The 13,412-nt window shown below is 38.0% G+C and overlaps 1 protein-coding gene across 5 annotated transcripts in view; it reads left to right on the top strand.

Moving 5' to 3' along the window:
• The window catches only part of PRKG1 (protein kinase cGMP-dependent 1), a 583,893-nt gene that overhangs the window by 421,589 nt on the left and 148,892 nt on the right, over nt 1-13,412 (top strand). For all 5 annotated transcript variants that reach the window (XM_053388611.1, XM_053388609.1, XM_053388608.1 and 2 more), the window contains one exon: nt 13,241-13,304. In XM_053388611.1, the coding sequence (XP_053244586.1) occupies nt 13,241-13,304 (64 nt within the window). The remainder of the gene's footprint in view (nt 1-13,240; nt 13,305-13,412) is intronic.

The following is a 13,412-nucleotide window of genomic DNA, read 5'->3' as shown; positions in this document are numbered from 1 at the left end:
AAAAAACCAAAACCCCTAAAATGACCAAGGCATCGCAGTTTCTCTCTCTCAGAGACACACAATGATTTTAGTTGTTGCTGTCTTGTAAAAAGGAAGGAAAAGTTATGAAATTTTATTGAGTGACAATTGCAAACAGGGCCCATTATCCTTTTTTTGTCTGCTTCATAGTGACATTTCAGTTGAATTTCATGTTGTCTTAACAAGCCAAATGATATTAAATAAATATCGGGGGGGGGGGGTTAGGGAGATGATGTGCCTTTTCCCACATGTAAAATGATTGTGTGAACGCTGCCTGAATTTAGATGGTGACTTTTTATTAAATCTTTTGAACCGTTGTCACTTGATTGACTGCAGTGATTTCCAAGCAAAAGATGGAAAGGACTGAAAATAAATATTCTTCAAACCCATTTCCAGTATTTAATACAACGGCAGACACATCCTTTGGAACTGAGCAAATCAAGTGCCTAAATACAAATGACAAGGAATAATAATATTTTATTGACTGGGCAATTGGTCATTAATTATTACAGGGTGATTTAGGAGGCAGATCTGGAGGATTAGAGGATGCCATTTCATATATAAACAAATGGCAATGATTTGAAAGTTAATTAAATTCAGATTCTTTTTCTCCCCAAATGTAAAGTTCCTTAACCTGTGGGTTCAAAAATTACCTACTGTAACATATCAGGAAGATCAAGAAACAACGCTCTCTTTAATCTCAGTCTATAAATTACTGAAATGTTTGATCATGCAGAAGCTATGAGACACTTTTGTTACACATCTCCCTCTTTTTTTCTGCAGAAGAGTTCTCACAGCCATCTAGTTTCCCCAGCTTGTCAGCCTTTTCCTTGCTTCTGTTTCCAGCTTTCCCAATAACCAGAACTGGTGTGACCATCAGCCAATCAGGAGAGAGTGGAGTTTAAGTGAGCTGCTGACAATTTAATAGTCGGATAGGGACTTTCTCTCTGGGTGGGCAGATGAGGTCTCTGTCTATCTGAGTGGCACTCAGATAGGATACAGTACTCTGTCAGTGGAGACAGATAGTGAACTGGCTCTCAGAGATAGGGATTGTCTGTGGGCAGACAAAGTTGGACTTTCTGAGTGGGGTTAGCTAGGCAATGCAAGGAGGTTTTGATTCCCTGAGGGAAAGTCAAATCCTTGAAGGACTGAGTGGGTGTTGCTGTTTAGGAACACTGCCATTTTAGATGGGAAAAGTCCACCTGAGACTTGGTTGGAAAATAGTACTGATTAAAAGTTTATCTGTTAAGAGTTTACGGTAAACTAAGTTTTGTGACTCACTTGCAAAACCATCAAGCATTAAACCCTTATAGAGTGTAATTAAATAAAAATACAGTTTTGTCTTCCTCCTTGGAACCTTTGGGTGGGGATTAAGTGGATGATACTGGCAGCCTTCACATAAATATACTGTAATACTTTGCTACAACAAATAGTTAATTATAGACTTTCCCTGTGTGAATACAGAAAGAGTCTTCTCTGTTAACATACCCATAATGTTGACCATGTTTCCCAGTAGCCATCTTCAATGAGGCGATAAAACACAACATCTCCAAAAAGAGAATAAAAGGGGGCACAGGTTTGCAGAAAAATTGTATGTGCTCATTTGCAAAGCTATATGAAAATTAGCTTACAATTACTATAATTTAGATAGAAATGCAATATATCTCATAATAGCAGGCTTAGCAGGTAAGCTGTGCTCCAGCTCACTGGGTTGTCTAGGTAATAATTGTTGATTGACAACTTCAAGGCCCCTGCCATTGGGATTATTAATCTTTAAATCAGACTCGGACTAAACAGTCCTTCAAATGGATTAATCCAGTTTATGATTGGTACAGCCCAGGAGCACGTCTACTCACATTTTTCAGCACGGGATGACTGTATATTTTGAGCTGCACTGAATCTGTAAAAAGGCCGTGTTCGTTACTCAAATCCCAACTGCTTGCATGTAGAAAGATTCTATTGAATTCTGTTATTAACATGTTGCGCACCATCTATTTTGAAAGTTTGGAAGTTGTATCTTCCACTGAAGCATGTGCTGCTATACTTCATTCATTCAGGCAGCATAATGTGAAACACCAGTTCTTTCTGCTTGTTGCACACAGAGGTCTAGATTGCATTAAGTTTGGTGGCAGACAGTGATTTGTGAATCCTTCTGATGGGAGTAGGGTGAATTGTATAGCATATAAGAAATTGTCTAAGGCACTTAGGGGTTGTAGGCAATTAAGTCCTGCTCAGAGTTAAACCACTGAAATTAATGAACCTTAGTAACATTTGTTAATTTCAATGGATCTTCTCTGACCGTGGCTGGTACTTGATTCAACCCAGAATTTTTGTTTTCATGCATGTATTATGTTGTCTCTGTGCATATCTTCATTATCTGAGTTGCTCTCACCTCTGTATTGTCATAATTATTGAAAATTGATTTTAAAACCCCATTAAACTGTAAATAGTTTTTTCTTCTTCTCTTCCCTCCTCCCCAATGAATTTCAACCAGATTCCTTCTGAGGGGGAAGTGCCTTTTGGGTACCTTATACAACTATATATAGCTTTCCTACTTCAAGCTGAGCTATAATTCATTCAGCAAAATAGTATACTGAGAATGATGACCATAAGATACAAAAGTAGGGCAGGCAATACAAGCTTTGTTGCTATGGCAATGATTTAATATCTGGTTTATATAACATTGAGGGTGACTTAATGCAAGGGCCTTTTAAAAACTGTATTAAGAAATACAACCCAGCTTGAGTTCTTAAATGTTGCATATTACTTTTCTTATGCTGATCTGAGTTGTAGTTCAGAGTATCTCCAACTTGCTAATCTTCCTTTTGTAGCCTGAATTAATGTTAAGACTTAAAAAAAATCTCAGTAAATGTAAATTATTATAACTGCAATGCTCTTTCATTTCTTGTGAGTGCCAGTTTACATGTGAGAGTCATTTTCATTCTCAGAGAATTTACTTCCAGACCCCTATATAACTCTTCACCATAGAAACTATACAGATTTGCCTTTCAAAAATCCTGTGTATTTTAAGGAACTAGCTATATCACTTACACAAACTGGCTCAATAGTCACTATTTTCCCCCAGGGAGTCTTGGACCAGTAGTTATACAATGACACAACACTATAGTTGCAGGATAGGAGGAGGAGTGGCTCTGATCCCTGGGGAAACCCAACCAGATGGGCAGGGTATGAATAATAATGAATAATTTAAATTCTTTTTTTTTGTAATTTTTAGGCACCTTTTGTTTCCTTTTTTACCTCCAACTTTATCTTGTTTAATTGAAATACTTTCAATGCAGAAATTATAAAAAGACAGCCTAGAGTGCCCCGTATCGTGAATATATTGAATGAGCAACTCAATAACCACTCCAACCACATCCCAAGCCCTGCCTAGATTCTTGATTCTCCCCCTTCAGTCTCAGAAGAGAAGGTAGCAGCAAGCCCAGTGGGAAGCCTAGAGTTACCACAACACCAGAGCAGCAGGTAATACCAGGGAGAAGATCCAACTGCAAACAATGACCCACAACCAGAAAATAAAAAATACTAGCAGTGAGGGTATATGTCTCTCAGTCTCCTCTGAACTATTACTATTGAGCTATGTAATGTCTAGCTCACTTAGTCAGCTCCCAAACTCACCAATTAACCTGCTGCTCATCTCCATGCTTTATTTGTATTCTGGAAAATAAATAAGGAATGGAGACGGTGATCAAAACCTGCTTTATATAAACCTGAAAAATGGTCACAAGACCCACCAAGTTGGTGCAAACCATTTAAATTCTCAGAATTCTTAAAAGATAGGAAAATATCTAGTATAGTTCTATTCATCTATGACCTTTTCGGCAACTATCCATGCCCTTTTTGGAAGGCCTTCTCTACACAACTGCAAAGGGAGGGCTAAATCTTGTCATTTGTGAGAATGCTTTGACAGATATTTTGACCTTTCAATTTACTTGTTGCACAGAGCATGATTTGCAATTGACTCGAGATTTGGCATTTCGCCACAAAGTACCCATAATGAGCTTATCCTAAAGGGATTATACAGGCTGAAGAACTAAGATATCAAATGTATTTTGATACATACATATCAGTGTTTATAATTAATAGAAAATAAATTATAAGAGAAAGAAGCAGTGTCTAAAGGAGACCTTATTTAAAACCCTATGTTTAATAGAGTGTGTTGTATAAAAGCAGTTGTAATTTAACTTCTTGTTGACTATGACTCACCACACATGAAATCAGGGGAACCCAATTTGCTTTTTTTCCTTGTGGCAAAATGGGTGGATTACTCACTGTGGTAATCTATGAGAAATGAACAGCTGTTCATAAGTGCTTTTGCTAAGATGTTTGCATGGCTTCTGAGAACTGCATTTCTTTAATGTGTGACATGAAAAGCAGCCATCTGAAGCTGAATATACTAAATAACGTTAGAACAGAATTGAAGGATCGTACCCTTTTAGTCCAATATCCTGTTTGTAACAGTAACTTCAAAGGAATTGTATATCACAGCTAGCAGCATTCTAAAGCTTGGAACATGAACATGTCCTGCAGTCTTGAATGATGAAATACTAGCATAGTCAAAAATAGTAGATCAGTCTTCTAATTATAAACACTTTTCCTGGGAAGTAACTTCTATTGATTTCAAATAAAACTACCTTATCATGGAACCTGGCAATCAGCAGAACAAGACACTAAAATATCTAACTGTGTTTAAACATTTTAGTTTTTAACGGTGTAGTGGCAAGGAATTATCTATTGCTATGGGACGGAGTGAAATATATCACATTTCTGTACTCCCAAGTCTAAGTTAGAACAGTGAACTCAGACTTGTGGTTTCTCTCACATGGCCAAGACATTCCATAAGTTTGGATTTGGATTACTGCTAAACCCAAGCCATGGCTTAATTCTGGGTGGTGTGGCAGCAGCACAATCACATGAGGCACAAATCACCCATGATATTCAGTCAATGTGCTTGCATGCTTGCACATGCATGCTTAGCCATGGGTTGGGTTAGATATGTTACATGCAAACTGGGCCAGAATTGTGAAGCTTGCAACTAATTGCATGCTTTACTTATCATCATCAGTGTCAATGTTGGGGAAATCTTGAGCAGAACATCTAGCAACTCTTGGAATATGGCATCTCCATTAGCCCAGTTGTGCTCATGATCCCCATTCTCATTGACCTCTAACCCATGTCCAGGTGAGGTTGGGATGTATTTGTATGCAAGATGTATTTCTGTACTGTACACATTTTGGTAGATTTTAGTAAAATATGCACTTTTGGTGCTGATCAACAAGTTATTGAAATAATCAGATTCCATTATAATGGGAAAGCGGTAGGCCAGATCATCTGTCGAGTTTCATCCTGGCCAAGGCATAATAATATTGATAACATCTGTGAATGAAGCCCTAATATGCTGAGACTTTGGAACCAGTTTTGTCACTGTTTCCATTGTCAAGAGGAAGAGATATTTTACCAGCAGAGAACATGCTTCACATGCAGAAATTGTCAAGTAGCCACCACCAAATATATCCCCAAATGGATATTTGGTCCAGCCCTACTTTTGTCTGTTCATTTGTCAGATTAACAGTAATTGTTGGTGCTAGGATATAGTGTCTGAGGTTCTACTAAACCACTAATTTTGTAGCAGAAGGAAGGTTTCTTTATGGAAAATTGTGTGAAAAGTAGATGGTTATCTGTAAGTAGACAAGTGTAGTGGTACATGCTGAACTACAAAGGACACAATTCTTGAACATAAGTCACTTACATGTCAAGTTAAACACTGGGACAGAGGTCAATACTGAACAGTGATAATAAAAATCAGGCCTAAATGCTGAGTTAAAAACATCAACTATTCGTTAGTTTTCAGGAATCCACAGAGGGTAAATGTCCTGAATTACAAAACATACAATCAATAATGTCTGTTCCATTTATACTTAGAAAACCAGCAAATGAGAAGATTGCAAAGATAGTGGTGACATTTCTTAAAATAGGCATAGACGTGTTGTCAGTATATTATTGCCTTGGGCAAATCCTGAAGTGGGTATTCTTCCTCCATCTCTGCACAAGTATCAATTATTGAAGCATTCTGCTTAGGTTAGCCTTTAGCTTGTGCAGGTTATATGATTAAGAGGATACTTTGTTCTTCACTATGTTAGATGGGAGACACAGGAATTAGTCAAACAACAGCTTTCATGGAGTCCTGCCACACTAATTGAACTGCTCAGTGAAATTAGTGTTCAGAACTAAAGATCTCTGAACCGATGTATCAGCCTTTCAAGAGATCTGGAACACCTTTACTGCTGCTGTTGGCATCTCTGCTTGTAAACAATTCTAAATATATTTGGATTCATTGTGGAAAAGATCCCAGTATCAATGCATTATAACATATACCTCTTTTGTAAGATAAATATGAATATCTATTTAGATTATAAAAAATATATCTCGTGACCATTTCTCAAGGATAGCAATACCTTCCAGACAGTTTAGTCTTCCTTATTGATATCAAATATTATTTGATTATATTTTACCATGTTTTAGTTTAAGGCATTGTAAGCCATCTTGAGTATAATTATTTTATTTTATTAATAAATTTCTATGTTACCCTTCATCTGAAGAGCACAATATAAAAACACAATAATACATAACACAATAATAAACAAAAAATAGTAACTCCCTCACAGTTTAAAAGGCCATAGATTGTTTCATTAGCCAAAGGTCTGAGAGAAGAATGTTTTTGTCCAGCTGATGCAGTTCAGCTGGGAGTGATGTGGCAGATGTTCCTTGGAGCTATTGAGTCAGAGCTTCAGTCCAGCAAGGAGCCACGTACCCTCAAGTGCTCCACTGCAAAGGTGGATTTAGGGGAGCACAACTGGTCCGGTCGCACTGGGTACTGAGCTTTGGGGGTGCTGCAGGGGACACCACAACTGTGATTTAGAACGGAGCATGAGAAGCAGTGGGGAGGCAAATTTTGGCATTGCACAGGGCATCACTGAAATTTGAGACCCCAAGGACCACTGGGAAGCAGTCAACTGGCTCTTCCTCCGATGCTCCTGGAGGACCTTTCTCTCACAGGGGTGCTGTGTATACATTTTGCCTCCACATTCAAGATACACATTTTAATATAATTAGAAACAATAAATTCCTTCCTTCAAGGGGTTTGCATCAGAGGTTGCATCTGAAATTTGGCAAAGCAGAGTGTACTGAATGTGTTAATATTGCATGCAGTGAAAAACTTGTTGCATTTCTTTGTAAGGTGAGGACCTACTTTATGCTCAACACAATCTGTTTGTACCAAAACTCCATCAGAAAGGGTATACAATTATTTTCATACAGAAGATCCTCATTTGCCGAATGATTATGCACTAGGAAAAATACAGCATGGTGTATGACTGTATATAATTCTGTATAGAAAATGTGTAATATTAGAAAGGAAGTCTATTTTATTAGATGAATAATACAATTCCTTCCTTTTTTGTTGAAAATAATGAGAAAAATGACTTGCATTTGTCCTGCCAAAGTAATATTCAAAACATATATTATTATGCTGATATACTGTCAAGTGTAGCAGGCATAGCTGTTAGACTGAAATCAAATGGTCAGTTGAACTTGATTTAGGTTATCATAAATATCCTTTGTAGATATTGTCAGTGAATATTTAACTAGTTTTGAAATCATAAGGCTCATATCTCAATGAATGTAAATTGCAGAGTAGTGATGCCTTTTCTTCAGTTAGAAGCTTTGACATTCACTAAGACAAAGGAGCTAGTGTTGTCTGTGACTTTGAGCTTCAGCTTGTCTTTTACAAAGACAGTTTTGTTTTTATTATCTCTAAAGTGTCAAAATAGTAAGAGGATTAGGTTTTGGCTTTTTTCTCCCTCCAGTATGCTTTCTATGATTTTATGGGGATTAGATGCTCATTTTGCCATGCAAAAGAATTCATTTAGATTGTTACATCCAGTGAGACCCTTTTAAAAAAGATATTCTATGGCTGGGATAATGCCCGCAACCTTTGCGTTAGGGCTGGGGGATTTTTTACCCACCCATGGGCAACCTTATAGGAGCTGGATGCCAGTGATATGTGGAGCCAGGGGGCAAAAAGTGGGTAGTGCAATAGATGTGACTTACCGTAACTTCATACGTCAGGCTATATTCCAGCCACACACAAAATCACAGGGTTCTGCACACGCCCAAACACCACCCAGGCAAGCAAGAGGCTTTGTAGCTCAAGGGCATCTTTCAGTCAGACAAAAGTACTTGAGGTGGGCACAAAACAGGGGCAATGTGGGGTGTGTTCTAGGGAGAGTCTTGAGGCTGGGTAGAGAGGCCTGGAGCATTTGGCTCCCATCACTGATTGAAGACATATCGGACAGGGTTCAGTATCCCTTGCCCTAATGATCCCATTGGTCTTTAAGGCGATTAATACCCAAATGTCTAAATATATAAAAATAGCCTTTAGAGACAGTACTTCCTTGGACACACTCACAAGAGTGAATGCACAATTCTGAAATGATATTCCAAGTCAAGGATGCCTATGTAATTGTTACACTTGTATGGATCATATATTCTGTGTAGAAGCAAAACTTTGTCCATTTGGTACTCCCTGTCCCTTTTGACAAATATTAGTATGGCTGACAGATTGGTAAATGCCACGCTTTATTGGCTTCTCCTGTTAAAATTCAATTTTCTTACACTCCCTTGAACAATGCAATGGCTGTCCATGCAGAAATCCCTGAATACCAGGTGTAACATCTTGTTAGTGCCAACATCATTCTTAGATAACAGTGTTGCCACAGCTCCATCTACTTAGGCTTCTAAAGTTGTCATATTGTACCTATAGCCCTTATCACACATCACTTCTGTTTTCAGGTAACTTGCTAAACAGAAAAAAGAAAACCTATTTCTTTATGTCAAGGTACCATGCATCTTTCTCGGAAAGCAACCTGTATTGCATACTATTGCTTCCTGATGGTCTTCAAAATGATTGTCAGTTGTATCCAGTTTGCTGACTGAAGACTCTTTGATTCAGTGGAAGCTCCAATCAATATAATGGGCAAGGATGCAATTTTCACTCCCCTCTCCCCACTGTTTTAAAAGCATATCCCAAACTAGGGGTGATGGAGCTGAAGGGAGGGTGTAAATATGGGGGGGGGATGTTTAGTTTTCCTGTTCCACTAACAAATGCCCCTGCAGATACCAACAGCCTTCAGTTATCAAAGGGGCATGATTGAATACAGCCCCCTAGGTTCAAATGTCAGAGTCTTGAAGTAATCTTGTGTCCAACAGACCCATAAATATCAAAAAGAAATTGACTGTCAAATAATGCAACTATTCTTCTGAAGACTTTTTTTTGTTCTTATGTTGAAAATCAGAAACCTGGGGGTGACTGAGGTCTCTCTATCTGACCCTCACCCCCCCTTCGCCGCCCATCATCTGCTTCATATTCCTCAAGTGCTTTTGCTTAGCTGACATGAAGTGTGAAGTATCTTCATTGCCTGGCGAGGAGGATGGAAAGTGTGTGTGTGTGTGTGTGTGTGTGTGTGTGTGTGTGTAGAAACTCCTGGCTTTAGTGTGGCTTGAATGTAGCCTGCTATTCAAAGAGTGTTATCGCATCCATTGCTCTGCCCAATTTTGCCTTTGCTCCACCCACTTTCACCTCTAGCTCCGCCCACCACTGCTGTGCAGTTCCCAGTTGATTCTCCAGAGGGAATGTGGCTCTTAGGCTGGCAAAGGTGTTCTATCCCTGCCTTACACAGTAACTCATGAAGAGTCATGAGTGTGCTACAGCCAGCATAAATTGTGGGATCCCATGCATAATAAATTATGTTGCCATACTTCTGAGTTGCTGCAGAAATTTTGCCTGCTAAATGCAGGATGGTATCAGAGTTCATTTCATCATTCACACTTCAGGCAACCTAACGTAATGTGACTTGATAGCTCCAAATCATGTGACTGGCTGATTTATTTATTTTGGGCATTTTTATTATATATAGTTTTTCCTTTTGGGTCATTTCATGTACCATCCTGCCCCAATTTTGTTACATGATAGTTTAAAAACGATGTTGTGATTGGAAAGTACATGCTGTGGCTCATAAGTCACAGAAGCATGGGGGGAAATAGAGAGTTGTTCCCATGCTCATTCTAGTACTTTGTTCGTTCAATATACACATCTGTAAAGACTGCTGGCTTAAGGAAAAAGTGAAGGATAAGCACGGCAGCACGATTACTACTAAATGGCTTTTGTAAAATGTTTGTTCCCCTTATCAGCAGATCGCAGAAGTGCAAACTAAAATCTAGGCTTTTAAAATAAGGAATATTGAAGTTCCTTGATAAGATCAGTACTCATGGAGAAATATCCCTCGAAAAACAGCCTTTCTACCCTTCAATATGCAACTGTAGGGGAGCTTTTATATTTTCCAGGTTACATCTTAGTGCATGTGAGCCACATTGACCCAACAGAGATGGTGATTTCCAGAATCCTTTGCAATGCACAGGAGATGCTTTGTAGCAGAGGAATTATTGTTAAAGTTAAAGTTAAAAGTGCTTAATGGGGAAGGAAGTTTGAAAACCAGTGGGCCAGCCAGGAACTTACCGTATTTTTCGCTCTATAACACGCACCCGACCATAACACGCACGTAGTTTTTAGAGAAGGAAAATCCGTAGGCATGCCATCTGTAGGCATTCCCTCCATAACACGCACAGACATTTCCCCTTACTTTTTAGGAGGAAAAAAGTGAGTGTTATGGTGCAAAAAATACGGTATGTATTTCATTTTGGCATTGCTGTGATGGTTCTCCTCTACCTTTTCCCTCCACACCCATTTCCTTGTACTGTATGTTATGCCTTTTTAGTTTTTAAACCAAAGGGCACGGTTTATCTCATTTTTAAAAATTGGTGTGAGTTGCTTTGGGAAACAATATTTGAGAAGTAGGATAGAAATAAAATTAATTCCAGGTGCTAGAATTATTTTGGTTTTGCAGACATTTAAAACTTCAATACATGTAAGAAAAAAGACTATTTCAGAGGGGCTGTTCTGTACCCTGCTCCTAAATAATGCATCGTGACAGAGTAGATTTGTCTTGCTATGCTGTATAATCCTAAACCTGTAAGATCTCCACCATCCCCAGCTGGAAAAACCTTACATCGCAGGAGGCATAACACTTACTGTTTTTATATTGATTTATTACAGCCTTGTATTTTAAACGTTGTTGTAAGCCCCTCTGAGCAATGCAAATGCACTGGAAGGACCATATTTAAACCTCTCAGGTTGGCTGATAATAGATAAAGAACTCCCCGCCTTAAAGAATCTCCTCTGCTTGTTTTCTATATGCATAGAAATTCCACAGAATTTTATGTATGGACCATGCTGTCGAATCATTTACTGAAATGCTGTTAAGTCCTTAGTCATCAGTTTGATGATGCCAAGGAACTCAAGCATATTTTTTGCTGATAATTCAAGTATGAAATTCTGCATTTATACATTCTTGTAAATATGTATTTTTCATCGAGCTCTTTTTTTAAAAAAAATCATGCTATCTCAGTAGTATAAGGTATAAATATATAAATGCTGTCACTTTCCAGGTATTTAGAAGCATTCATGGGTTATGTGTACTGTTGGCAATCCTTGTTCAAAGTGTCTTGTTTACTATACTAGTAATTTTGTCACTCTGGGACATCATTTATTTTGGACTTGTGCTCTGTCAATATTTCTAATTGCCTAATTATCTGCTCTGTTGCTGAAATAATGCTTTAGAAATGAATGCTCCCCCTCCCCCCAATTTTCCCTACTTACGTGTGAACTTAATTTGCTCCTTACCTTATATTTGCAACGTTGAGATTTTTTAGTTCATTGAGATAAAGTTCATCAGATATATCAAAGATCGAGGAAATGATTTAATCAAGTCCAGCAGCAGCCCTCACAGAAATCTTTTCCCTGTGGGCATACCCTTTGGTAGCTCCATCTTTATCCATTATTAACAGTTTGAAATATCATTCCATTTTCTGCCTGCACTAATTTGCTGAGTTAGCTTCTGTTAATTATGACTTTAATCTGTGATTCAGAGCACGACAGGGGGCAAAATTAACCAATTTCCACAGCAATTTTTTACTGTGCTGCTTCGTTCTTTTTTTTTTTTTCCAAGTGACAGTGTGGAACAGAGATGGCGTGAATACGTTGCCTACAAAGAGATCTGGGCATTACCACTTTGTTGCCTTTGTCTTTTCACTAACCATATTGCAGACTTGCACAACATTGCTGAGATTCTTTCCTAACAGAATTTTATTCACTACTCGAAAATACCTTATCTTAGATAGTATGCTCATGGATAGGAATTTGAAAGTTCTCAGAAGGATGGATCTGTGGTTTACTGTTATGTTAAATGCCTATTGCTATTCTATAATATAGAATGTGAATGTGAAAATCTATAATATATATGTATATATATATATATATATATGCAGGCAAGGTAAATATAAGGAAGGACTTCCCATTTAAAAACAAACCACCAAGAATGCTGATTTGCGGCACTTTGTAGCCAGCTTCCCATGCTTCAGTTAAAGCCCAGGGAAAGATATGAGTTAATTCTATCCATGGGGCATTTTCATATCAGGAAAAGTCGGCAGCAGAGCGCTAGAGAAATGTTTAATGGAAAGAAAAACACATATATTGCAGTGATAAGTGCAACCTCCCACTTCCCAAAATTCTAAAGAAATTTTAAAGTGCCCTATGAATGAGCAGAAAGATGGAAGCCTCTTTTTTTGGTGAAAGAAAACTTTTAAGAAATTGGAAGACAAATTTTGGCGCAACACTGATTTCCTATTTTGTATTCTTACTCACATCCTTATTGCCAGGAAAACTCAGAATAACCTAATATCATTAAAATTGTGGTGCCGAGTAATATTACAGTCCTTGATCTCCTTTTGCTAGACACAGAAGTTCCTCATGGGTATATGCATGTACACAGTTTGAAAAGATACACAGAATTTCTGATCTGCCTCCTAAAATGGTGTCAATTTTTTCTGTTAGTATGTTCTAAACACTTTGATGCTTCTAGCTAAATATAAAATTGGCATTTAACCTTTTATTTGGAAAAGAACTATTGAACCTGTGTTAATCTGTATGGATGTTTAAAAGCTATAACTTACTTTGCTGTTGTAAGTGGTTACGAGCTTCTAGATGTGATTTTATCTATACCCTTATGGCCTTTTTCACTTTATATTACAGCGTTCCTACATTCCAGAGCCTTCCTGAAGAGATACTCAGTAAGCTTGCTGATGTCCTGGAAGAGGTATTTAACTTTTAATGTTTTGTGTTCGTATGAGGAGTATAGTAGGGAGTTTTTTGTTTACAAAAGTACGTAGTTCACCTATGCCAGCCACTTCTGGGGCACTTCTGC

Source organism: Podarcis raffonei, chromosome 5, assembly GCF_027172205.1.
Source record: "Podarcis raffonei isolate rPodRaf1 chromosome 5, rPodRaf1.pri, whole genome shotgun sequence".
Lineage (NCBI taxonomy): Eukaryota > Metazoa > Chordata > Lepidosauria > Squamata > Lacertidae > Podarcis > Podarcis raffonei.
The sequence above is the reverse complement of the archived record's forward strand: the minus strand, read 5'-3'. Positions and strand labels throughout refer to the sequence as shown.